Source organism: Perca fluviatilis, chromosome 2, assembly GCF_010015445.1.
Source record: "Perca fluviatilis chromosome 2, GENO_Pfluv_1.0, whole genome shotgun sequence".
In the NCBI taxonomy this organism is placed as follows: Eukaryota; Metazoa; Chordata; class Actinopteri; order Perciformes; family Percidae; genus Perca; species Perca fluviatilis.
The window spans coordinates 18525640-18553439 of NC_053113.1; the positions used below are offsets into that span (position 1 = coordinate 18525640).

Consider the following 27800-nt stretch of genomic DNA (forward strand, 5'->3'; position numbering starts at 1 on the left):
AGAAGAGAGGAGGAGATGGAGATGAGGAGGCAGGGAGGGAGGTAGAGAGAGAAAAAGACACAAAAAACATGGGGAGAAGTGAAGTGGAAAGAGATTTAGTTCCAGTCTGGCAACCGTGCTTTTTCTACACTTCATCGGTCAGTTCACCATTACACGGAAATCTCTTTGATCTTGGGCAATGTGTTACTGATCGCAAGGACTGTGTGTGTGTGTGCGGACAGAAATAGATGGGAGTGTGTGTGTGTGTAGACAGACAGGGTGTGTGTGAGTGTTTGTCTAAACCACTATCTGTCCTATATTTATTCTATGCATCTGTCGTGGCAGACATATCACATGCTGTATCATAAACTTCCATTAACGTTCCAATCGCGTTGCACAATCTGCGCCCGGAGACACAGCAGCCCAGCAGCTCTACAGATGAACGGCCAACTCTCTCTCGGTATCCGACAATGAGAGGCTGATTGCAAACACCTTGCAAATGTTTTATCTCTCCCATTCTCTCTCTCCTGCTGATTTCTATCTCTCTCTCTATCCTGCCAGGTCCATAGTAGGTGGTCGTCTCTTCTCTTTTCTCGTCATCCTTTTTCTCAGGGGCCACAGAGTTCAGTGTCCAAATCAAAGGGTGCTCCGTGGCAATCAGTTAGGGGTTATGACAAAAAAGCCTTGCAATAAAGGGCCACTATGTAATCTGATGTGCCCTGAGACTGGACACAGTGCCCATTTTAATGAGCTGAGATCCCCTTTTCTAATCACGGTGGTGGAGGAAATGGCACACAGGCTCATTCTCCCTGGAAAAACACACACACACACACACACACACACACACACACACACACACACACACTTTGAATGTGTGAATTGTATGCAGGAAGAAGATTGCAAATATAGGCATGTTGTTGCAAACACCCATAGTTTTGTCGACAACATCTGTCAGTTCAATAGAGCTGTGAAGTAGGAGGAGATATTTTGGGTATCCAGGGTTCTAGAAGAAACGTCCTGTTCATTACCTCCATGACAGTGTTAGATGAGTTTGCAGCACTTCCATGGATTAAATGGCCAAAAACCTCTCCATTTAGCATACAGACAAGAGTTTGAAATATTCCCTTAAACGACGTCTTTGAAATGGGAATTTACAGTGGAAACTGCTTGGCAACTCTATTTTTCATTTTACATAAACTCTAACATACATGTACCTATACTGGGTTTCAGCCAAGAATTTTAAGATCAGGTAGCTGACCTCTTGCTGTGAATACATGTGTATGCACACTGGCATGCAAACTACAAATGTATCAAGCACACCATGGGGTTGCCTGGGAGGTGTAGCCTCTCTGTGGGAGAGCTGAAAGGTAATTTGGGCATGTGGAGGTCTCGCAGCACCAGGGATCTGAAGCTGCAGATCTAAAGCCAAAGGCGGAGGTGTGTCCATGCTGGGGCACGTCTCTGGGATTAGAAACCTTGATCTCCCCTTATCCGCGGCGAGCTGTCAAATACTGCTAGAAGGAGGGGAAGAAAAAAAAAAGAGATGCAATCCCTTGAAGGCTCACAATGTGAGGGGATGAAGAAACAGGAGGAGAGACAAAACAAAGAAAGACAGATATGACAGTGATTGAAATGAAGAGAAGGTGCGTAGATATCCAAGTAGAGGGTGAATGTGTGTGACAGAGGGAGTGTGTGTGTAGAGTAGAGCAGAGAGGAAGATGAATTGACTCCTGTCTAGTGGTCCTGATAAACGGCTGGAGATGTGAAAGGTGAAGTGGGGGGTTACGGGTACAGACGGTGATCGCTCTTTGAACAGGCCTAGCGTGGTACTGTCGCGACCTCTGGCAGCTGCGGTTGATGTTACCTTCAATATCATTACCTGTGTGTATTGTAGGGTTGTTCCACCTGAATTTGAACTGTTTTCATTGGAGCTACTTTCTACTGAAGAAATAGCCCCTATGAATGAGCAATTTAAATGTCAAAAAGAGCGCTGGTGTAATGTTGACCCTTAGTGTGTAAAGATACATTATTGGCAGTGTTAAGCAAGAGAATACAGGAAGTCAGAAACCTGTTTTTGGCAGCTCTGCAGGGCATCGTATGCTGCTCGAATCACTGACAAAGCTGCTGCCAAGTATGGAGCATCACTAAGTGGTGAAGGACACCATAAAGATAAGGAGAGATAACAGATAAGTCAGGAAGAGAGCAGTAGACATACTTGGCGTGAAAGAAGGCGAGGAGTCCAAGAAATACAAAACATAACCCAGAAACTCGACTCTGGTGGTGCCCACACACTTACTTCAAAGCTTGCTTTGCATTTGAATCTCTGTGCCCTCTGTTTGCCTCTTCCTATCATCGCTGTGCCTGTGTGTCTGTCCTCACATCAAAGCTAATGGCTAAAACGTTACACATTAGCAGAGTAACCCTGTCTAAGCAGCAGCCATTAACCCCAGGCTCCTGTTACACTCCCTGTAGCCCCCCTATGCAAGGCCAGGTTCAACTAGCCTGGGGTTAGGGAGGGCAAAGCATACACCCAACTGCAAAGTTTGTGGACACGTATATATTCTACTAACTTTGGAATGCACACACACATCATGCAAAGCCATACCGTGCGAACAGGAGCTGACGCAGTTTCAAGTCAGAGGGGGTATCACTTCCATGACAGCAATGACCTGGATTCTGTTTTGAGAGAGAGCGAGAGAGCAAGAGAGAGGAGGGGAAAGTGGTCTGGAGAGAGTGAGGCCTGAGTGACACCAGGAGAGGTCAAAGGTTAAAGCAGTGACAGCCACAGTGGAGACCAGCAGACCGTAATTGGGCTGACATTAGCTGTTGAAAAGCTAGTGACCCAGGAAAGTTTTTATGTTCCCTGACTGAGCACACACACACACACACACACACACACACACACACACACACACACACACAAACAGTGCATATAGCTGCATATATTCACACACACACACACACACACACACGCACACACACACACACACACACACACACACACACACACACACACACACACACACACACACACGCACACACACAGTTCATATAACTGCATGTATTCACACACAATGCAGAGACACGATGGTATGTGCAGTGTTCCTTGGTACACACACCCTCACGCACACACACATGCACAATAGAAGGTGCTTTGAGGCCCCAGACAGGCTGTCGACTGGGAGCTACAAGTAGATTACCTAAACAAACAACCTAAAAATACCTTCCTTTTCACCCATAAGTCAAGCCTTTCCAACCCCTCCTCATAACCCACTAAGCAACTTCTAAGAAACCGGCAAGATGGATGTTAACCTTGCCCCCGAGACTACAGCCAACTAATAGTAATTAAAGTTGTGTGTTTCTGCACACTTGAATGTTGACACGTGTGTGCACCGCAATTTGACGTGCCGTATCTCACCTGTATGTGAGGTCTGTTTGAATGTGTTTTGAATTTATTATTTCATTGACTACAGGGATGTAGCAGCTACACCAAAACTGACTTTGACCAGCAGGCATGCTCTCCAAACTGGTTGTCTTTTGAAAATCCCCATCTGCAGGCAATGGTTTACCCTTTTGTTTCCACATTTTTCTGGATACCAGGCTATGTGATATGGAAGCAAAGTTTTAATTTCCCTTAATGTGATATGGCTTTGTGGTAATGACATACAAAAAGGCGTTTTAGAGCTGGATAATAAACTACACTTTTTATTCAATTGAAAAATAATTATGAATCAACCAAAATTAAATTGTATTTATTATTACTCATCTAAATTTTAAATAAATATCAATAAACTGACACTGTTCAGCAAAACAGCCCAATATCATTAACAGGTCATTCTACAATTAAGTGAGGCAACATGAAAATAGAAATGAAGCATAAAAATGTATGTATACATATTAAGTTGCCAGAACTGTTTAGTTGGTCATGGGGCTGGGCTATATGGCCAAAATCTTCAATCCCAATATACCTGTAGTTCATTACATATCTGGGTAGCGATATATATCACTTTTTTGTGGTTATTCAATAAATAAATAGTCTTTCTGAAATAACCAAATAATGTCTATTTTTGTATACTCCTGTGTAAATTAAAATGAAAGGTAGTATTTAGTATACTAAATAGTATTAAGAAAATAAGTGTATTTTCAGCACAAAATAAACAAAAGGTGCAAGGATCAGAATATATTGTAATTCTAATGTCGTCCAAATGATGTATATTTTGATGTAGTGCAGTTCGGCCGCTGGCTTTTCAGCATCACGATGGAAACGATACAGAAAAATATACAGGAGACATTTTTATATCGTTTGGACGATATGTATCGTCATTATCACCCAGCCCTGGTTGGTTGCTTATCATGATAAAAACGGATAAGTCGATTAAGCCAAGACACTACAGGTGAATAATTTGCATATATTTAAAAAAAACGAAATCTGAGTATTGGATAAAGCCAGGTTAAAAATTATTTTTTCATTGTGTTCACATATTAGATGGGAAAAGAATTATAGAGGGATTTATGGATATCTACTTTTGTTATCCTGTAAATCAGAATATACTGTCAATAGCCTTAAAAAATTGATTTTCGCCATGTTCTTTGGAATAAAATGTTATATAAATCAGGCTAGGAATAATATATTTACAAATCCCTCTGTACATGTCTTCATAATATAACTAGGTACATGACTGGAAAGATTGGTGTATATAGGTGCTACAGAAGTGGAGATTTCGGACTTGGACTATGAGAGAAAAGTCATTTTGGGAAAACGGGCTTCAATCGCTTAAAATAATCAATAATTATTTTTAAATGAATAAATACTTTTCTTAACATACAGTATTATTGTTAGTAAAAACAAAATAGTTTTTTTGTCTTCAATTTGATGACATCCCTTTGGCCATTAGGATATTTCCTTTGTCATTTTTCTATATTTGATATGACATTAGTTGTAGCCCTAATCATGATGCAGATTTTAAATCATATTGTCCAGACCTACTTTACAATTAAATTAAACTTAACACATTAACTTTTGTAAACTATTTTGGGTTGCATTTTTGGGGATTTCAATGATTCGTTATGTTCTACAGTGGGACATGTGGTTTATAGTTGTTTACAAAATTGGATATGAGGCCCCATGCTTCCCTATCGCTTCCTCTTCCTCACCTATTCTTAGTGTGTGTGTTTTCCCTCACACATCCTCCACTTTCCTGCCCCATTCTCCTTGACTCGCTGCAAGTAGAATAGTTCAGCTCTCCCAATTGTTTAGCGGTGTGTGCCGATGTGAGTGTCCCCTTGCACAACATTAGCATACTCCCCCACCTCCCACCTCTCTGCCTCTTTTTCCATAATTGAATTGAAATGCAGCTCTTTTCATTGTAAACAATGTCAGGAAAACATGCTAGATACACTGCCTGCTCACGCGCACACACATGCAGACGCACCAACATGTCCAACATGAGACTCGAGCCCCTGGAGACCTTGGGGAAAAAGGACCAAGACAATACCTTGACTGAGTTTGTTTACCTCCCATTGTCGCTGCTGCTGTGCTCATGTCCCTGTGCTTACCCTGCTAACACAAACCACATTTGGTGTGTGTGTGTTTGTGTGTCTTTGTGTATGTTTGCATGCATGCATGTCATTGCAAAGTGCATCTGTGTAGTCCAGAGGGCCATTGAAGGGCTTTGTGTGCATACATAAGAGTGTGCAGGTGTGCAGAGGTTTGTGAGTCTGTCTTTGTGTATATATATCTCTGTCTTGTTTGCCTTGAATTATAGTTCATTATCCACCTGCTTTGCAAATCTTAAGTCACAAAAGGTCCTTATAGTGGGTTGGTGCCATGCCCGGCTTTAGATGGTGCCACCTTTGAGGACCTGGCATGGGTGCAAAGTTGGAATCTGAGTGGCCCCCACCCAACTTCGCCAAATTAAACAGGGTTTTACCAAACAACGATGGATGTGTTTGCTGCCTGTACCTCCCCCTGTTCTGTCCATTTCTTTAGCTTTCTTTTACTGTCTCATTCTTTTCACTACAATCACCTTCAGTACCCTGGCCTCTTTTTTTTTTAAGGAGTGGTCTTGTCCGTTCTAAAGTGGCTGGGTGGAATACTTTAGATTTCTGCGATATAACCATTGTACTAATATTCCTTCTTAAGGCCAAGCTAGAGGAATTAGGGAGGAAGTTGAGGCCTACGTGTCAATAAGAACGTGGAGACCTTAGTCTGCAGGAAGTCTTCAGAACAATATTACAATTTTCTTAGTTACGCAATCCAAACAGTGACAATATTGGTGGCAACACAGTTCACTCTTAAAAAATTGGAGCAGGAAATTGTTAAAATTGTTAAATTTGTATCAAAATAGCAAGAAATCAGCGTACAGGAACAGTTGGTTGCTCAAACGTTTTGATGGCTTTAAAATGATACTGAATATAACAAATGTCTGCTCTCTGGATCTACTTTTGCTGTAATTTTCATTTTTACAACATGCTTTGCTCATTTGCTTCTTTGACTGGTGCTCCTATGTGTCAGGTACAGACATTTTAATTAGGGCAGTGTCGTGGGTGGCTCTTGTGTGATGGATCGGTGCTGCTGAAAATACAGTTATAAATCATTTGACAGACAAACTGCTGGCAACTCTTGCACCCCCTGGCACTGGCCAACGTTAGCAAAGCTGCAGTGATTGTCAGCAAGGTTGGCTTGTGTGTTATTAACATTGTTAGCCTCGCTGGCTTTTGTTCTTGGCCTTCATTAACACTAGTAAGGATGTCAACCCAGATGTCACTACCCGACCCTTTTTGGTTTTACATTTTAAAGGACGGTACCACTAAGATAGGGACCTTTTCTCTCTAGGTCAAGGTCAAGATGTGTCACGAGTGTATGTCATCAATCATTGTGATCAGTTTCGGTGGCCGTGTGTCCCTCATCCATCATGCTGATGGGTTTCGCTGGCCGTGTGGCTGCGTGTCGCCGTCAGGGCCGGAGGTAATTAACAACCCCCAGTGACGGAATTAATGAGTTAACCTGCTCCACTCTCCTGCTGTTCCAGTGACAGATGCTAACGGCCAGCAGCTAGTTATCCATGCTAATATGCCAGTGGCTCAGGTGTATTGATGTGGCTGGTCTTTTATTATCTATATGTGTGTATGGGTAGGAATAGACAGTCTATACATCTAAGACTAAATCCAGCTGAGGGACTGCAGCTGGGAGGTAAACAAAGCACTCTTGGAATAGTAATCCTTTCTAGCAGGAGTCTCACCTGAGCAACACACTGCCTTCTACAGGGAGAAAAAGGAGATAGAAGAGACACAAAGGCAGAGGGATATGTCAGAAAGGCAGGTTGAATAGAGATCCCTGGCTCTTCAAGGTGCAGGAGAAGGAGAGACTTTCCTTGCCCTCAGGTCTTGAAAGCTGATCGCTTCGTTTTTTGAAAGAGCGCCTTTGTAAGGATGCCTCTGACTGCTCTTCTGAAGAGTGCTCACTGTTTGTTATGACTAAAAAAGAGTGGCCGAGTTTTCATCACCCAAAGAAGATAAAGCGCAGGCTTGAAAGGAGGGAAAATGATGTAGTTCGAACTTAATTCTTTTTTTTCATTATAAGAGAGGCAATTGTTCTGCCTGGGCAGGCCTAGTTATTGTGTGCCGTGTGCTGGGTGTTATATTCCTGTTTTTTTTTGGACGGCTATTGTAGCCCAAGTTTGCATTCAATCCCCGGTGTATTGGATACTTTGTTGTGTAGGCTGCAGAATAGCTTGCCTATCAGGCTTTGCATGCGGGTCACTTAAGGTGGGCTACAGCGGGTGGGTGTGTGGGTAGATGTGGTTTTATTTGGCAGCAGTGTAGGGAGCATCCACGGCTGTTTAAAGCCTTGTGTGTAGGTTGTTGCCACTCAGTGGAAAACTTAGCTGGGCTTTAGTTAGCTCGCGTGTGGGTAGCTATCATTGTATCATTAGCTTTTGTGCACTCCTATTTTTTGCAGATGGCTGCGTCGACGATTTTCCGTTTTGCCCTCCCCTCACGCGGTGCATCCAATTCAGCCAGCAGAATCCCCACCACAAAACTACTCATTAACTCCCACAGCCCTCTCCCTCCACCCTCGTTACCCCCTTTCCTACAAACGTGCTTTAGCTTAGCTGACAACAGGGATGGGGAAGGGGCGGGGGAAAGACTGACAAAAGGGAAAAAAAGACTAAAGCCAGAGAGGAGGATTGAATGAGTGAAAGAGCTACTGGGGGAGAAAAGGCGGAAGAATGTGATGTCCCGGTCTATAAGGGATTCCATTTTTTGCCTTTCCAGAATAGAACAGTAAGTCACCAGTCTCTTTGTCTGCCTTTGATCTCTCAGCTCAGGGATTTGGCACCTGACAAACCCCTCTCTGTCTGAAAGGAGGCCTGCCGAGAGAAAGCCTAGGAGAGTGGGAGAGAGAGATAGAGGGTGAATGAGAGCTAGAAAAAAATAATAGAGAGCGACGGGGCAAAAAAGGAGACAGTATAAAAAAGATGGTGGGGAAAAATTGGGTTTGAGAGCTATATGAGAGGATATGATGAGGTCTTCTCAGCTCACATCCCATAAAAACTAAATACATGTGTGTGTTCATGTGAGTCTGTTTTTGCGTCTGTGTGTGGGTTTGCCAGGGCTGGCCCGGACAGTGATAAATCCAGCAAGTCTTAAGGGAGATTCCTCTCTGAAGCCACGGTCCCTCAGACCACCCACTACTGCGGTCTCTTCCCTCACACACACACAATCACACTGCTAATAGGAAGCAAATTCTCCAGCTTTACATGGATATCAACCTCTCTTTTCCCTTGACTGTTCCTTTCTGTAGGGCAGTCACTGCTATAAACAAGCCCTTATATGTTGACATCACATTTTCAAACTCAGTTTTAAACCACAGATGAAGATGCTAGAGCTTGTCTATGGCAAACGGGGATTTGGAGTTTGGGCAAAGAATTCTGGGACATCCTGTGGGGACTCTGGGGTCAGTCTGTGACAGCTTAATAATTGACGAGCGAAAAACTCATCAACCGTTCACAGTTTGAGGTAGCCCGCTCTTAGATTGTGTGACTTTAAAGAGGCTCAGGCCCAAAGGCTGTGAAGCATGGGACTCAATTAACTCTCCCTACAGCTTTTAGCAAGGGGGCATCGTCCCAAAACAGCTGGTTGACCCCACTTTCAACTCTGGACACTTTCCTGGTCAGCGCACATGTACAAACCTGAACAGCAACTTTGTGTTTTGTCACCTGAAGCGTTCACGACCTCTTAAACAATACCCACAAATCCCAGTGTCCTTCTGTCTCGAGTGATGAGACTGGCCGTTAAAAGATTGCTTTAAAGATAGAGAGATAACACAAAGCACCTCCCGACTAATCCCTCCTTTTTATTTTTTTGCAACCATGAAGAAAAGAAATGGAGGCTTCACGCACCCCTGCAGGCTACAATCAAAGAGACCCTTAGCTTAGCGTCGGCGAGTGAAGCGGCAGGGATTTAGCCCTGATTGACTGAGTGCGAACGGGCAAAGAATGGCTCCGCAGGTAGCAGCTAGCCCGGTTAAAGCCGCACTACCCTAATCCAGCTGCTGGAGAAGAGCGGCTGCGGGGCAAAGAGCCTGACTTTATTACACCTCCAAGAGAGGGATTTCACGACATTTGTTTGTTGATTTCATTTTCTCGTTTGTACTTGTTACTGTGCTTGTGAAGACAGCAAGACTTTGTGTGTGTGCGCGCAGGGGTGGAGGTCGCTTTACCCCTGTAGACTATATCTGATTTATATTGGGTATGAAAATACCCATCTGTCTCCAATGGGTCTTTACATTATAACAAGACAGACAGACACACATATGTACACATTCACACACACTACCAAAACTCAAACCACCGACCCTCCGGCCCCAATACCATTCGCCGCCCACTGCCGAGCACATGGCAGCCTCATTGACTGACAGGTTATTTGGTCCAATCGGTGTTGTGACTGTGTGAGCCGCACCTCTCAGAGAATTGTTCTTTTGTCCTCTTCTGGTTCAGTGCTCAGAGGGTGAAACACAACCCTGCTATGCTTCCCTGGCCATTATAGAAACCGTTAGACGAGGGAGAAACTCCTTGAAACACGAGCCCTCTAATCAAACTGTCACTTAAAAGAAAGGTGAGTACTGTCGCCAAAAGTAGGAAAAGTGTCACTTCGGTTACCATTTCAGACTGAGGTGTGTGTAGCTGTATGTGTGTTAGGCGAAAACAGCCCTGTGAGAGTAACAGAGCTCCTGGTGTGCCAAGTGTGGTGGCATTCATTTGTTAAATGGTCTGAAATGCCAATGGCTCTGGTTTCATTGTGGCTCTGAATCTTGCCAATTGAGCATAGCTTAAATTTGTGAAAAAGACTAGAGGTAGTTATTTGATCTTCTCTTTTTGTCAGAGGAAATAGCACCCTTTACTCCTGTTCTGATGCTTTTGATAACAGATCTGTAGGTTCGTGAGAAAGGAGAAAGGGGAGAAAAGATGGAAAATGAAGACAAAGGGAGGGAGGATAGAAGCCTCTGGCCAACACATTGTTTTCTTGTTGCTAATTGGGTGAAAATGAGCAAGAGCACAAAGATCTCTTCTTGTCTTTCACTGGAAAATATCGCCTTATTACCAAAACCTCAGACAGCCACTTACTGTATGTTAACTTTATGTGTGACGCATATCCTGGATGTAGCTTCCAAATTCATTTCTGGGGATTTTCATTAGAATTGTCAGCCAGTCAATATTATAATCTCAACAACTTGCCATGCTCATTAATGAGGAGAAATGTTATACAATCACTATTTTATATGGCACGAGTGTTTGGGCTGAGCTCAACATTCGACAAGGTGCATTTAGGAGATTGTGTAACAAATCTCTGTTACCACACTGAAAAGACTGTAGTTGACTTTAGCTTGTAATGCATTTGTTTATATACCTATTTTACCTATAGTTTAGTTTACAGTGGAAAGTCAGGTGTTTAATCAGGGTCGAGCCGAAAACTGCTGCCGTGGTTCTTGCTTGGGTCGGGCTTGGACGGTAACTATGCAGGTTAATGTGGAGTCGGGCCTGAAGATAGCTCCACTGTACATGATATACTTGTATTTCATCTTGACGTCACATCTAAAACCCTCCTCTGTGTCCTTGTCTTTCAGCCTGTAAGATCGGTTACTACCGTGCTCTGGCCACGGATGGCTCCTGTGCCAAGTGTCCACTCCACAGCTACTCCGTCAGGGAGGGATCCACCTCCTGTGTCTGCGACAAGGGATACTTCCGCTCTGAAACGGACCCGGCATCCATGCCCTGCAGCCGTAAGTACACCCACATGTAACGTGTACATTGTTGTAATGCATAGCAATACCTAGCATGCAGTTATTATTTGATTGGTAAGCCATGACAAGCTGTGATTTACAGTGTTTCAGATATTTGTTTTTGCTTGGTGCTGTGTACTGTATTAGTAACAAAATACTGTTATGGAAAAGAACAACTTAACACACACACACACCCACACACACACTCACCCCCCCACACACACACACACACACACACAGAGTGATTGCTTTTGCATAAAGATCACCATGGATTCTCTCTCTCTCGCTCTCTCTTGCAATGTCAACCTGAATTACCCCCTCACACACACAGAGACACACATAAAGCAGGCGGCTGCTGGTTTAATAGGTGTCTTTTGATTCCAGGTGGTACTTAGTAATCAGTCACGGTGACAGAGAACTAATGAGGATATAAACCGCTGCATCCCAGATTCTTTCACAGAGAGGCAGCAAAACAACAGAGTAGGGCGAGAATGATAGAGAAAGACAAATAGTGATAAGACATTAGCAGCGACGCAGGGAGGTGACAAAAATGTTGGATAAAAACAAGGGGCAGACGGAAAGCTGGACATGTATGCAGAGAATGAGTAAGATGTGAAAGAGAAAGAGGGTAAGGTGCCAAGGAGAAAGAAACGAGGACCAAATACAGGAATGCATCAAGCTAAAAGCAGAGCTTTTTAATTTCTCAGTGTGTCTGCGCTTTGCTCCATTCGGGCTGTATGAGTCAACCACTGGTGAATTACCCCTGACTAACACATATTGTTAACAATCCTGCTGCCTAATGATGGCTCTTCTCTTTTTAGGCATTCGCTCTCTGAGCCACGAAACTGGGAGTTCATGGTAGAAATATCCACAGAGAACCAACAGAAAAAACCACATAACACACACAGCCCTACACTCTCATTTCCCAGGACAATAAAAGCGTACTTATGACAGACGTTTGTGTTTGAGAGTGTATGTGTCATAAAAACAATTTTAACAACCAAAACATCTGTTTAGTGGCTTAGCTCATAGTTGGCTTGCGTTTTGGCCCAAATGATCTGTCAAGTTCCTGTGGATTCATCACTCGGCGAAACAGTTTATGGAATCAGACGAGCAGGTGAACCCCTCCTGCACAACACGTCACTGTCACTGAGCAGCCTCTAATTATTCCCCTTCTGCACTGCATCTATGCAACATCATAAACAACGTACTATTGTTAAATATTTTCATGATTAAGGATATAAGTTATACTTATAACAAGATGGCAGTCTGCAACATCCTTGATTGTTACATGTTGGCTACATCTTCGGTGCTGATTACTGAGCTATTTTTGCACTTTCTTTTTCCTAGTGTCACTAAACACTAAAAGCGTTTATTTATACCAGTAAGTAGAAAAGCTTTTATGAATCTGTTGTAACTTATATAAACTGGCAATAGAAAGTAGAAAAAATTTGTTCCAGAAACGTGATGGAGCGGCAACATTGCAGACAATTGTCATTTGTCTCATTTTAACCAGGATTTTTATAATGTTTATTCTTTTATACAATTTTTACCTGTTTTTGATATACATCTTCCAATGCCTTTCTGAGATTAAAAATCTATTCTACAAGAGACTGCACATAGAACATGAAACATAGAGGTTACAAAAAAGTATAAACATCACAAACTTTTGTAAAGAAACACGTTACTAATCGATATAGTTACTAACCCTCTTTTAATGCACAATCTTCAAGCTCGTCCCTATTGTCCTGTTAGTCAGCGTGGCATTATATGGCTGCTGCAAGCAACAGCTGTCAAAGCTCATTACTTGGCTTTTTTTTTTTACATAACCACACTATGCCGTCTCTACTACGTTCCCAACTCCACAGTTAGGAACTGAACATTAGCTGGACTCCCTCACCGACCTTTGTTCTCTGCCTCGTCAGCCGGTCAACATTTGATCTTTGAACTCTCACCCTGTCTGTCGTCTGCTGTTTTCCTTCCTCATGCATTTTTTTCTCACCCACATGTTAGAGCTCTGTAATTAGAGCTGTCACTCACACATCCCTCCTCATCCGCATCTTGTTTTCACTCTCTCTCTTTCGCTCAAAACCCACTCAGAGACACGAACAGAGCAGATGAAGGAAAAAAAAAACTCTTAAAGTTATTTCCCATTTTGCCTTGCTGAAGGTCAGGCTGGGAAAGAGCCAGCATATCTGGTAATTGGGTCTATGTGTGTGTGTGTGTGTGTGTGTGTGTGTGTGTGTGTGTGTGTGAGTCTGTGGGGGCGGGGGAGGGGGGTAATTGAAAACGCTTTTCCTCTCTCTTAGCTCGGAGTCTAGCGATGCAAGATGATGATTAAAACTGGATGTTGTGTGATTTCGTCAGTGACTGTTTGTGTGCTGGCCTGTTACTCCTGCTGTATTCCATCCTTCAGCGCCTGTCTTGTATCTTTTCTCGTTTGCGACAATTGTTCTTTTGATTGGCGATTATTGTGTGCTACATTTAATCGAAACACTTGCTTTCCAGATTAGAAACAAGACACACTTACCTCCCACACGTTGGACCAATCTGCCTGCGAAACTGGCAATATAAATGTGTTTTATTACTTTTTAAAAACAGATTTCTTTTTTGCTGTAACAATCTTTTTTGACCACTTTTTTGTGTTTTTTTTTTATGTTTCTTGTCTTGCTTTTGTGTGTCCTGGCTTGTGTCCATTGCTTTTGCTATCAATTTTATCTTACGTTTGTTGTTGGTGCCTTTACACTTCTTTGTAGACCACCTTTGCATGCTGTAAGAAAATACAGATGAAGATATTTCAATTTTTCAATTGTTGCGTATGCCATGAGATCCATAGGCAACTGTACAAAGAACTTTTATTTTTAGTTTCTAGGTATATTTCTAGAACATACATCCCCCTACAGCTCAATCAGTTCAAAAGAGTACAGTTTAGTATACAATATTACAATATGTTCAGGGCAAAAAGGCAATGCACATGAATAAACGTGGGTGAGTATAAATACATACACCTAAGGGCAGTAATGAGGACCAGGGACAGACACCCGTGGGAGCTGGCTGCTCCACTGCGTTCAGGCTATAAGGAGGGGGTGTTCTCCATGTTGGGGTTTCTGTTGGCCCTTGATGTGTTTCTCAGATTTTGCTCAGTTTTCTTAGCGGCGGTTTGGTAGAGGAAGAGGGAGGGATGGAGTCAGGAATGAAGGCAGGTCGGAGAGGACTCGAGGGGGGCACTGAATGAATCCCAGCCGGATGGTAATAGCAGGGTCGATGTTCTGGCCAATTTAGCCTGCTCTCTACCTCGGCCCTGCACAACACTTTGCTAACAGTTACTGATAGAAAGAAACAGAAGAAAAGAGGGATGAAATGACAGAGGAGCGGAAGAGGGTAGAAGCATGCCGAGAGAAAAGATGGAGTATGGGAGTGGAGTAAAAACGACAAGGTTTAAAGAAGGGAGAGATGGAAGCAAAGGAGCGACAGGAAATAAAGAAACAAGGCTCGGAGCCAATTGCAAGGCCACAATTGAACAGAAAAAGAGAGGAGGGAAAACAAAATCACCAACTTTCTTCAGGAGAAACGTCAAAGTCTCCCTCTGGAATCCACCCATAATGAGTGTGGATTTTAAGGCTATGTTGAGCTAACGTTGTATGAAGGTTGTGTGAGCGTTTCGCTCCCATCTCCCCCCACCGTTCTCTCTCTCAGGATTAATTACCGGGTGTCAGTCACAGCTGACGGCTCTCCCACGCTTCCTTGCTCCCACCGGTGCATTCTGGGAGAGCAACAGGTACAGCCAAAGGTACTTTGTGTATGTGTGTGTGTGTTACAGATAAAATAACTTATTTAATCTGTAACATTATACTCATTATAATGTATGCATAGGTGACATCAGTGACGGCCCTGGCATTTGCAACACACCGGCCTTATTTTTGTCAATAACCTAACTTGGAAATTAGTAACTCTGCCTTCCGAGTGACTCTTTCCACACACCTCGCCACAGTACAATCTTGAATATCTGTGGCTGCGTGCATAAAATAACTTATCAAAATGAACCAAAGACATATTACCAGTAGTGTCCCATAGCGGTCCATAGGGGTGCGGCCCTTCTGGCATTTGCCCAAATTCCAGATGGCCAGTCCGTCACTGGGTGACATGATAGAGTTTTTTGCTGTCTGTGTGAGATAATGGTACTAGGTGTTTTTCTATGTGAATTTCTATCTTTCTGTTCGTGTAATGAGGTCCTTTATGTTGCTGTGTGTGTGTGTGTGTGTGTGTGTGTGTGTGTGTGTGTGTGTGTGTGTGTGTGTGTGTGTGTGTGTGTGTGTGTGTGGAATGCAGTGGGGAATACTGACAGTTTAATACTTTATACAGTCATAAAGTTAGATAGCGCTGTTGCAACTCTCGTCATTCTTATCTTTTCTTATCTTTATTAGGATCCCCATTAGCTGATGCAACAAATGCATCCGCTACTCTTCCTGGGGTCCACACATAACACATAACATGAATAAACAAACAATCCTACACCGAGACAGCTAATTCTCATAAAATACAAATATACATATATACACACACTCATAGCAACAATCAAACAAAATAATCTTTCTGAGGGGATTAAACACACACTTGCCGACACACATATCTTTGTACATCTTAAAGGACATTACTGTCACATGAAAGAAATACTTCTGCATATTTAGAAATACAATTTATTTGCTTTCTTGTCAAGAGTTAGATGAGAAAATGAATAACACTCTCATGTCTGTATGCTAACTATGCAGCCAGAGCCAGGAGACGATACGCTTGGCTTAGCATAAGCCTGGCTCTGTCCAAAGGAAATAAAAATCTGCCTACCAACTCCTCTAAAACTCACTTATTAACACATAACTGTTTTTAAAGAGTTAAATTTAACAAATTCACACAAAAACACACAGCAACTCCCATGTTCTGCGAGGTAAAATTACAAAGAGAGCATAGATGGATATAACGGCTTTGTTTCCCATCCGAAAGGGCTGTCTGACAGCAAGGTAAAGTGGTGAAAATATTTTAAATATAGCGTACACTTAACTATATACTGTATATATATACTGTATGTATTGATTTTCTTAGGTCAGCCTTTTTTGGTGGCTTAAATATGTCTTGCTGCTTCCCCCGTCCACAGCAGTATGTTCCTTAGCTCCCGTATCGGTACTCCTGCTTAATCCCCAAACTGGGGGTTTGCCAACCGCCATCTACTGTAGGTATTACACTGAATATGGATAAGAACATCATACAACCCCATTTCCAAATCGGAAAAATCCAAATTATCCCTTTAATTCCCTAAACCTCCTTTATTCAGGTCTGTAAGTGAGAAATAACAAATCTCTTCAGTTGGGAGGACATTTTAATTTTTTCATCCCTTCGCGGACAAGAACAGAAGAACAAGAGCCTTGCCTCTTGCCACATGCCTTCTTAGACATCGACTGGAAACATTCACATTCATATTACCTTTGTACTGCTAAGTTTATCATGCCATAAGTCTAGATAACAGCCATTACTCGGGCTTTATTGTTCAACTCAGATGGTGCGTTATTGAGGGTTGAAAGTGAGTAGAGGTTAGTTGAACCTTGCACACTGACAAAGGCACTATTATAATGACGGTTGGGTGTAGGCACCTTAATTTAGAAACCCCATCTGTAACTTGTTCTCATTGTCTGAGAAGCAAACGGAGAGAATGAGGTAAAAGAGTGAGGGAGTAAAAGTGGCTGCGGAGGAGAAAAATCGGGGGAAAGGCGGGGAGGCAGAGCTTTATCATCATTTTTAATGAGAATTTATTAATAGTAGCGGCTGCGGTTGGTAAGGAGAAGTTAAGCGATGCTAATATTAACACAGTGTACTCTTCATCCTCTCATCTTTGTGCTGTTAGTGACCCTTAAGGTCATTTTCAGTTAAACAGACACTCCTCCACACCCGCCACCATCCTCCCTCCATCGTTCCAGACCCTACTCCTTCCATACTAATCAGTAGCTTTCTGCTTCCTGGATGAACAGACGGTGTTTGTCTTCTCCTTCTGTCCTTCTCCATCTCTTTTCACAGCCTTAGCTTCCCCTAAACATTTACCACTATCTGCCAGATTAATGCTGGCATACAGTTCATACACATACAGCATGAGTGTTTTGTGCATCACAGGTAAAATTGTACTTCATGTCTCCAATAATGTGGCAACAAAGCGTACTTATTCCTCCTTAGGGTGACGGTGTGCACACACTCCCACACACTGTCCCCTCCGCTGCTCTCTGTGTCTCTGTGAAATCACTCATTGCCACTCGGCTCCGCCAAAAATAACACTGATAATTAATTTCCGTTGTGAAATGATTTGTCTGTGGGCTGACTAGCTTTCATATTTCACCCTGCATTGATCCCCCCCAGCCCGCTCGCGTGCGCTTCATTAGTCAGAGAGAGAGCGGGCGAGACAGGCAAAACAGAGACAGGGAGAGAGAGAGAGAGAGAAAAAGGGGGAGAGTTAAGTCAATTACCGTCGCTTATGTTTGAAAGCAATGCAGAAAAACACATTAATTACAATAGTACTGACATGTTAATTGAAACTGATGGGGAGCAGGGGAGTTTGTGTCACATATAGAGCTGCTCCTTATATAAAACCACAGTGGTACATCAAAGCAGGAACTTAATAACAGGGTCCAAAGCAAACTTTGTCGAAAGTTATTGAGTGGGTGCCATGAAGCCCCACTGTTAGCAGCAGGCTCGGGCGCTCTACCACCTCCAGCTGATTCGACATATGAATGGGAAAGAAAGCTGGCGGCCTATTGGATTTCAGTTAACATGCTGAATTAACTGAGGTGAAATTGGATCCTCCCTCGCTGTAATGGACAGGACATTAAAAGGGAATTCAAGAAGACTCAGCTCTCAATAAAGGAACAACTCAGTCAATTATACATGTACATCTACATCATTCTTATGTATGTGGGGAAGGAATCAGTTTATTGTTAAAATTACTATCACCAGTTTGTTCAAATTTTTTTCTTTGTATTGTTTCTTGTGATCACATACATAATGTGTCTCTTTCTACAACCATAATAAATATTAGTGCAACTCTGGACCTGCTTTGGCCTCTTGCCACTACCGGTAATAACATCAACTCTCCTCCACAGGCCCTCCGTCGGCACCCGCCCACCTCATCTCCAATGTGAACGAAACCTCGGTAAACCTGGAGTGGAGCCCGCCCCTCAGCTCAGGAGGACGCCAGGACTTGACGTACAACGTGGTGTGTAAGCGCTGCGGGCCCGACGGCCGGCGCTGTCAGCCCTGCGGCAACGGCATTCACTTCAGCCCCCAGCAGCTGAGCCTGAAGGGAACCAGGGTGTCCATCAACGAGCTGCAGGCCCACACCAACTACACCTTTGAGGTGTGGGCGGTGAACGGGGTGTCGCCTCAGAGCCCTGGGCCGGAACAGGCTGTGTCCGTGACCGTCACCACCAACCAGGCTGGTAAGATGACCAATGATGGTTTGAGTGAGTGGGTCTGAAAAGACTGGGAAAAAGTGGATGTGTGTAGCCATCAGGAAGAATACTGATTTGGACAGCTTTGCCCTGAGGTGTAGCTTTAGGTAGCTAATGTTTTTTTGTTGTTGCAAGAATTCAATAGCTACTGAAAGTGTTAAAGGCTTTGCATAAGTGACCAGTAAAGCATTGATTAATTCAACGATAAATAAGTGCTATGTCGATCTGACTGAAAGTGGGCAACACTGATTGGCCCGATACATTGACATACCAATATATATTTTTAACCCTATTGAACATATGCAAGATTTATGGACTATTTATTTGCCGGGATCTTCAGACCAGGCCAACAATTAGGCTACAATTAGGTACAATGAAAGTTATTGGGAAAGTTACCATAGAAAAATAGTCCACAGAAAGTAGGTGTTTCTGATTGGGTAGCGTGTGCCTATAAGAATTGTTTATTAGGACACCACATCACATCACCATTTTTAGTCAACAGTTCTACATTAGTGCACAATGTATTTAACACTATATGTAACCATAGTAATTATGGTTACCTGTTGCTAATGAGACTAGTCAACTCTTGTAAGTGAGAGAAACCCAGACATGGATTTGCTAGCCAAGTCAGTAACTTGACTTGTCTGTGTGAGCATGCAATGGAAAGTGTAAGTGTATGCAGTCAGAGAAGCTTTGTAGTTTGGGGGTTTATATTTGATACAGAGCACAAGTTTGTTAGACTGAGCGCTTGAAGTACTTTTTTGGGGGCAATCTGCATGTCAAAACATGTTTATTAAAGCTGTTAATAATTTGGGTTAAGGCTGGATGATTGCCGAGGAGGATGATGGATTCTCTGCAGTGGGAAATGATATTCTGCAATATTTCACTTGAGTTTTGCATAATTAGGCATGAGAAGCCTAAGCTGAAGATAGGGGAAATGTGCTATTTTTAGCTCTCAAGCTAATGAATTAGATAAGTTGTATTGATCTGTGGAGGCTTCATTACAAATGTTGTTGGATTGTGTGTGTGTGTGTGTGTGTGTGTAAATATTCTAGTAGAACACACCTATGAATACAGCCTCTCCTTCAGAGCTAGAGAAGAGCCCTCTAGCCTGGGGGTGCGTTCAAAGCCTCCCGTTGTTTTGCCATTTAGCCATTTTGTAACCGGTTGTTGTGCAAATGGATTTTACGACCCTGGCCCTTTCTCTTCATCCCTCCCTGCTCTCCTCCACTTATAGCCGATCATTACCTTCGTCTTCTTTACTGCTCTGCTCTTGGGTGGCAAGCTAAGTGCCTTTTTGTGTCGTTTTTTTTATCACTAATTTCCATTCCTGGGAAAAGTGAATATCTTGAATGGGGCTCTGACTGGCAATCTAAGGACACAGTGGCTTGATTTATCAGCTGGGGTCAGGAAGATGGAGATGAATGGATGTGCTGCCTGTGGGAGAGCTGCGAGTCCTGCCAGACAGGCATGTGTGGGAGCTGTAATGGAGCACACCCTGGAGTCCAGGCCGAGGGCTCGTGATAGCATGTCAGTATGGTCACACTGGAGCAGAGTTGCGCTAAAACTCCAAAGTGCACACTCTCACACATGGATTCAAACAAAGACATAGTAACACACACAGTGACGTCCCCCTGAGATTGCTCCAGGGTAATCTGCTGACTTCAAGTTGTAAGATATAGATGATATTGCCTTTGGCTCGTCACTGGTGCATGTTTCACAACTGTTCCCCAGGATTAGCTGTATGAAGACTGCAGCTGGAAGCTCTATTATGGTGTGTGTTTGTGTGTGTGAGTTTGCACATGTGCAGAACTGACTGCATGCTTGGCTGAAAGTGAGAAAATGTGTTATACAGAATGTTTGTACGCTTATGGATCTACATTTGCCTCTCAAACAATGTGCTATGTGTCTCCGGGTGTGTGTGTCTCTTTTAATTTGTGTATGTGTGCATGTGTGTGCGTGTTAAAGAGAATAGCTCCAGACTGATTGGATTTCTTCCTGCTAATGCTCAGTAGGGGCTTTGGAAGCTCTGGTTTCAGCCGCTGGTAATCCAGCCAGTCATCTGTGGCTGTCCCTCTCTCTGTATCGCCTCCCCTCATCCAGACACCGTGGATTACACATTTATTATGATAGCTTTATTAGGATTTATAAGCGCTGTGGAAAAGACACCCCTGCCACTGCCTTTCCATAAAAGTTCAGATTTCGGCTAGAGAGGAAGAAGTGAGGTAGGCAAGTTGGAAGGGAGGAGCGCTTATGTATTTTTGCGTGTGAGGAAAATCGAGAAATATGCCTGGAGACAAAAATTAAGACATGAGTGTTGCTGATTGCATGCCCATGCATCTGTGACCAGGCATACATTTGTGTGTGTGTACGAAGAGGTCAGATTCCGTGTGTCTCGCCATGAACAATTCCACTGTTGTAAATCAGCCGGGGTGTAACCCTTTCTCCCGGACTGCATGAGGAAAGGGAGGGGAGAGAGGGGGGATGTCCAGGCTTTGAACTGACCCCTGGCTGTAAATTGATGTTTTTTCCCCCCTTCATGGGATCAAGCACTTTGTTCGTGTGTGTATGTGTGAGAAAGAGGGAAAGAGAGAGTCAGAAAGAGAGGTGTTTATGTCTCGATACAAAATACTTGGCAGGCTTAGGTGACTAAAAGTGAATTAGTGCATGAGAGAGTGTGTGTGTGGGCACGTCTGTCAGCGCACATGTGTGTGAGTTTCCATCTCTCTGGCAAATCGGACAGACGTACATGTGGAAATGTGTTTGGGGAGGTGGAAGCAGGCTTTATAGGCGGGGGAAAGGATCTTGTACGCAGGAGCCGTTTTCTCGACACCCTGAAAAACGGCTCCCTCCTCAGCTATTTTTCCCCAGCGGCGGCAAAAACGACAGCTCCAATCTGGCAACCAGGATCCAGTCTGGCAACCACATGTGCACCCCTGCCCCTGTCTCTTTTAATGTCAAACTCTAATCGACCACATATTCGCGCAACTGCTTGTGCCGACCACAGCTGCTCTTCTCAACACAAATACTTTGTGATGAACATACTCGCAGGGACAAACTTGCCCACTTAACAAACTGTGTTCCATGCAGAGACAAAACCCCACAAATGTCTGCAAAAAAACTGACGCACAACCTCCAATTTGTCCCGAGGGACCAAACCAAACCCAGAACTCTATGTGCCTCTGCCAGGTTTTTAGGTGACATCATTGCCGGCCCTGGCATTTGCAACACACCGGCCTTATTTTTGTCAATAACCTAACTTGGAAATTAGTAACTCTGCCTTCCGAGTGACTCTTTCCACACACCTCGCAATCTTGAATATCTGTGGCTGCATGCATAAAATAACTTATCAAAATTAACCAAAGACATATTATCAGTAGTGGCCCACAGCGGTCCATAGGGGTCTGGCATTTGCCCAAATTCCAAATGGCCAGTCCGTCACTGGGTGACATGATAGAGTTTTTTGCTGTCTGTGTGAGATAATGGTACTAGGTGTTTTTCTATGTGCATTTCTATCTTTCTGTTTGTGTAATGAGGTCCTTTATGTTGCTGGGTGTGTGTGTGTGTGTGTGTGCTGTATGTGTGTGTGTGTGTGTACAAGTGTTGCAAGCTATGAAAGTGTTTTTTTGGAGCGCACAATTCAGAAATGAGATCTGAATATTCATTGCGTCTAACACTTATTATTCCACCAGCGTTTTTTGCCCACGCGCTCAGGAGGCAGTAAGAAATTACAGATCTGTCCCACATATTTAAATTCATCGACAGAGGTGCCAGCTTGCCTAGCATGGCCTGCCCAAGTCACAGTTTCAGGTTAGTCTTGTCTTTATTCAAGATAGACATGTCAGGTTAAGTATTGCATCAGCTCTGTACACTTGGTGCATGCATGGTTTGACAATATTTTACATAACATTGCATTTTAGGCATTCCTCGTTCATAATTTATCTTAAAAAAAGAAAAGAAAACTCGGCCTTGATGGATCACCCATCGTGTGTCTGGCTTGCCTCTTGCTTCGGGAATCTCAGAAGGGACCACTCAGGAAATCTCTCATCTTTATCCTCATATTAGTCGGGGGAAAAATAAAAATGCAACAACAGGAGGCGAACACGATTAAATCGCCATATCTGTCATCTTTGGAGGAAAGATGGATGTGTGGATTACCTCGGGGGCACAAAGGCCTGTGACCTCCTAGTGGTTTTCTTTCTGAGTCAATGCGTCCCCGGTCAGCCCCAGGAGGGCCTTCAAATTGGCTCTCGCTGCTGGGTAAGATTGATCGGAGGGATACAAATGGCCACCATCTAATTGTTTAACGGAGACGCAACACATTAGGCCAACAGGATTACACAACCTTCGGTTAATCTATTTACCAAGAGATGTCTGCAATCCCATCCCTCTCCATCTCAACCCCTACCAGTCACAACCCCCCCCCCTCCCACAACTGCTTCTTCACCCTGCTGAAATTCAATCCGAGACTGGTGCTTGAATTCCAGGCCTGTTTGAACTCAATCCCCAGCTAAAAGCAGGGTTTTGTTAGCGTTAGCTTAAAGGTTTGGTTCCCTGGAGGCCCTGCTCAAAGTGATGAGAATGCATATAATGTCATAGATAATGCAATCATAATCGGTGGACCGTGAACCCCTCATTAATCATCCCACTGTAATTTTTTAAAAGACAGATGGTCTGGAACGAGTAAGGTTACAATATCACTGAGGACCAGAGGTCAAAGATTCACTCCTTGTGAACTTGTAAGTGCAGAAGCCACAATGAAGCGCTACCTGGACATCAGTGGAAATGTATTTTTTTTTTTTTGGTGGTGCTTTGTTCTGGCTCTGTGGAGAATAGATGACTGAGGTTGTTTGGTTGTTGAGGATACTAGTTGTTAATGCGAGAGGGGGTTTAATCTCCCAAAGGAAGTGCTGGAGATGTGTGTGTGTGTGTTGTGTGTGTGCGTGTGTGTGTGTGTGTGTGTGTGTGTGTGTGTGTGTGTGTGTGTGTGTGTGTGTTTGTGTCTGAGCTCTTTTCATACCTGAGTTGTGTGTTCATCCGTGTCACCTGTTGTTCCTTAGTCTATAACTCCACCTGCCCGACCATATATGCTCTTCTCTGGTCAAAACTCAATCTGTGCATGAGTCTTTCGCTGTTTACAACACTATCTCTCCTACGCCTATGGATTTTTCTTTGTAGCGTCAAGAGTGTGTATGACCCAATTTTAGCGTTGTCACACTCCCTGAAGATAGGTTTGATTTGTGCAGCAGTGACACACTGGAGGGAGGAGATGAGTGTAAGCCATTATCTGTGCTTTAACCTTCACATGTTAAAGGCGTCTGAACGCAGATAGCGCGGCTGCTTGAAATATGGCCTCATTATCAGCCGCAGCAGAAAGGGCTTGAGATAAGATCGCTCACTGGAGCTTTAATGAAAACCAATTGATTTGCACTCTTGAAGACAAAAAAAGCAAAGGCGTTAAGCTCATTTTGAGCTTTCTGAGGCGTACTTTGTAGCAGCACAAGGTTTCCCAGGGTGACCTGAGTATCTGCAGAAAATGAAGTTAGACATTATTTTGCCAGCTTGTAGGAAAAGTGGCTGAGACGCTAGCATCAGCCGAAAGGAAATTGGATCACTTTTATTGATGCCAACCATTAGTTCAAAAGTAGAGTGTTGCCATACACTCTAGCGTTGGCAATTCAGCTTTGTGGCCATACAGCTCTGTAACGCCTCCGACTTTGAATGGAAGCCAAATTCAAAGACAAATGGAAGTGATTGCCTTGTGGCCTGGCCCACTGTTTGACTTTCCCAGCAGGAGCAAAGAGTGGGGGATTTAGGAGAGCAACACAAAACAGACATGGTGTCTCAAAGGCTGAAATAACATGGAGGACTGGGAGAAAGCATGGGCTAAAATAGCTTTTTCTGTCTTTCTTTGATCATCTCACTAGCTCCTTCTCCAGTGACTTCCATCCAGGCGAAGGATATCACAAGACACACCATCTCACTGGCCTGGCAGCCACCGGATAGAGCCAACGGGGTCATCCTGGAGTATGAGGTCAAGTACTATGAGAAGGTGAGGGTCCTATGGGAGTTTCTGCTGATGAAAGAATTTCCAAAAGAATAGCAATGCGTTTCAAAAGACTGTATGAACATCACACCGCATCTGATTGTTCTCTCTTTGTTTCTGTCTCTGTCTCACCATCTGTCATCCTCAGGACCAAAATGAAAGAAGCTACAGAATCATAAAAACCTCGTCGAGGAACACCGACATTAAAGGTCTCACCCCCCTCACTTCCTATGTGTTCCATGTGCGCGCTCGCACCGCGGCCGGCTATGGGGAATTCAGCGGCCCGTTTGAGTTCATGACTAACTCGGGTGAGTTCAGCCACGCCACTCCTGCTCAGCCTGCCATGATGACATCAGTGCACTGCAGATCCAGAGAGGCTCGATGCCAGCTCTGCGAAATCCTGCAATGATAGCATCTTTTACGAGTTTGTCTCTTTCATTGTAGTCATTAATCAAAATAGCTGACGTCTATAAAAGATAAATGATATTGTGCTCCAGCACCTGACTAGCAACTTGAGTAGGTTACATTATTCAAGTTTCAATGAGTCTCAGTGAATGTGCCAGCTACTGTAGGGTTCAACTTCTATGTGTATTGAAGAATGATACCATTTCTGGTATTTGTAGTTGGAACTGCTGAAAGGGACTTTTGGCTTACTGTTAGTAGCCATGAATGCTATAATTTATTTTGGTGTTCTGTGTTTCCACCAGACACTAACACTTTATAAAACCCTAAGATAACAGTAGCAGCAAGTGGACTGTGATCTGAAAATTTTAAATTAGCTTCTTATACCGCACTGACCCTCCAGTTATTATAGACTCGTGCAGTGCAGCCAAAGAGTTTGAATTATTTTGACTGAAGAGCCTAGACAATTTCAATAATATGTCATCAAACAAACCTAAGCTTACTAAACTTTTTTTTTTTTTTTTACATATCTGATTTCCTCTAGTAAATATTATGCTGTATGATATTAACTTTTAATGGGAAATTATGGCGTAGACTAGAGGGTTACAGAGTTCCACTGTTAGCCCAGGTGTCCTGTTTGTAATGCAGATAGAGACAGCAGCGCATGATAATGACATGGTCAAGCACACATGCTAATGGGCCAGCATTGTCTCAATGGAATAGGAAGAGAGACACAGGCATGAAGTGTGGGGGGGGGGGGGTCAATGACTTTGACAAACACAGAATGTACACAGGCTCTTTCATGTGCGGCGACTCGATCGCGCGCAGTGATATTGACTTTGCTCTTTGTCTCTGTCCAACCGCCCTCCCTTTCTCTTTAATTTCCCTCCCTCTGCTCCTCTCCTTTTCTTTCCCCCATCTTTCTTCTATTTTTCCTCAGTTCCAGCTCCCATTATCGGCGATGGGGCCAACTCCACAGTGTTACTGGTGTCAGTGGTGGGCAGCGTGGTCCTCCTCATCATCCTCATCAGTGCTTTCGTCATCAGCCGAAGGTGAGCTTCATCCCGCTGTCCCTTCTGCTTTCTGTCTGTCCTTCTTTCCTCCCAGATGAGGGATGTCTTGCTTTAGCGCCGGGGTAAAAGTATAGCTGTCAGGAGATGGATGTCACTCGAAAACACACTCGCAAACAGACACACACACACACACACACCACACACACACACACACACACATTGAGCCAGACAGATGAGATGAGTGATGACTCGCCACACCGGAGACGTGATTGACAGCTCCGACAGCTGAAAAGATGTAATCAGCGACCCCTCGCTCCCTGTCCTCTGCATCCATCCCCGCTCCTCCCATCCCTCCATCCCTCTATCTCTCAGCTAGCGGCTGTAATCCTGGCCACCAGTTATTTTCTCCCGCTATGCCTTGCTGATGGCTGCAAAGAGAACGAGAGAGAGAGAGAGAGAGAGAGAGAGAGAGAGAGAGAGAGAGAGAGAGAGAGAGAGGAGAAATGAATAGAGGGAGAGGGATAGGAGGGTGGACAATGAGATAAGCGGGCAATGAAAAGTAGGAGATAGAATACGGAGAGAGTGAGACAGAGAGGCATCAGGTGGATTTGCAGTGACCCAATCTCAGGGTGTTAACCAGTGAGCAGGACAAAGCACCGTCACACAGATGGGATTACATGCAGATGGGGCTGCCTCACCTCAGGGTGTTAACCACACTCCCCCTATCTGTGTGTGTGTGTGTGTGGATGTGTTGGGGGTGTATGTGTATGCACATCCTTATGTGAAAAAAGTATTGTTTTTATGTGTGTGGTAGCACTGTGGGAAGGGGAGTGTTAATTGTTTGTGTGTTGATTCCTGCGCGTGTGTGTAAGTACCTTTTTATGGGCATTCGTTGATCCTTTTTTGTGTGAGTGTGCCTCTTTATATGGAAAGCAAATCATTGTTTGCATGTGTGTATTGGTGTTGAGAATAATGGGGAGTGAAGGGGGCTGTTGATTGTGTGTGTGTGTGTGTGTGTGTGTGTGTGTGTCCTCTCTTTCCATGTGATTGCTTCTCTCCCCAGCCAAGCAGGTGGTTGTCTCAGCCTTTTTTATATGCAATGTGACGGCCACTGTCATTGTGCTGCTGCGGCCATCCTGTGATTGTGGGGAGGGACTGTAATCACGTAGCCGTTTACCATCATTACACAATCATAGAGGAGAACAATGTCCCGCACATCTGGTCATTTCCACCACTGACCCAACACATCAATATAAGCACAGGTGTCAGGCTGCCTGAGGGATTCAGAGGGATTTAAGTGCATCTTCTCTCGGATTGATTTGCTGCTATATGCCCAATGCCCTTCAGAAACCGTCAGTGCAGCAGGATACTTTTGACTTAAAGTAGTAATAGCACAATGTGAAAATAGTCGATTACGAGTAACATTTGTTAAGTTTACTTTAATGTAAGTACTGAATTATTTATGCAAAATATACTTAAAGCCAGTTACGTCAGGCAGAAAGACAGAATAATTTTTTTTTGTCCATAACAAGCCTTCTTTTAGACTAGTGGAAAGAAAACATTTACGGTACTTTCTCCATTTGCGTGTTTTA

At 43.7% G+C, this 27800-nt stretch overlaps 1 protein-coding gene across 4 annotated transcripts in view; it reads left to right on the plus strand.

Annotated features, from left to right (window-relative positions):
* Window positions 1–27800, plus strand: part of epha4l (eph receptor A4, like) — a 56734-nt gene that overhangs the window by 12904 nt on the left and 16030 nt on the right. For 2 of the 4 annotated variants that reach the window (XM_039782807.1, XM_039782802.1), the window contains exons 4-8: window positions 11108–11263; window positions 18400–18735; window positions 24675–24799; window positions 24942–25101; window positions 26142–26247. In XM_039782807.1, coding sequence (XP_039638741.1) covers window positions 11108–11263; window positions 18400–18735; window positions 24675–24799; window positions 24942–25101; window positions 26142–26247 — 883 coding nt within the window. Of the gene's footprint in view, window positions 1–11107; window positions 11264–18399; window positions 18736–24674; window positions 24800–24941; window positions 25102–26135; window positions 26248–27800 lie in introns of all 4 variants that reach the window. The other 2 variants (XM_039782787.1, XM_039782794.1) reach the window with 1 other exon arrangement.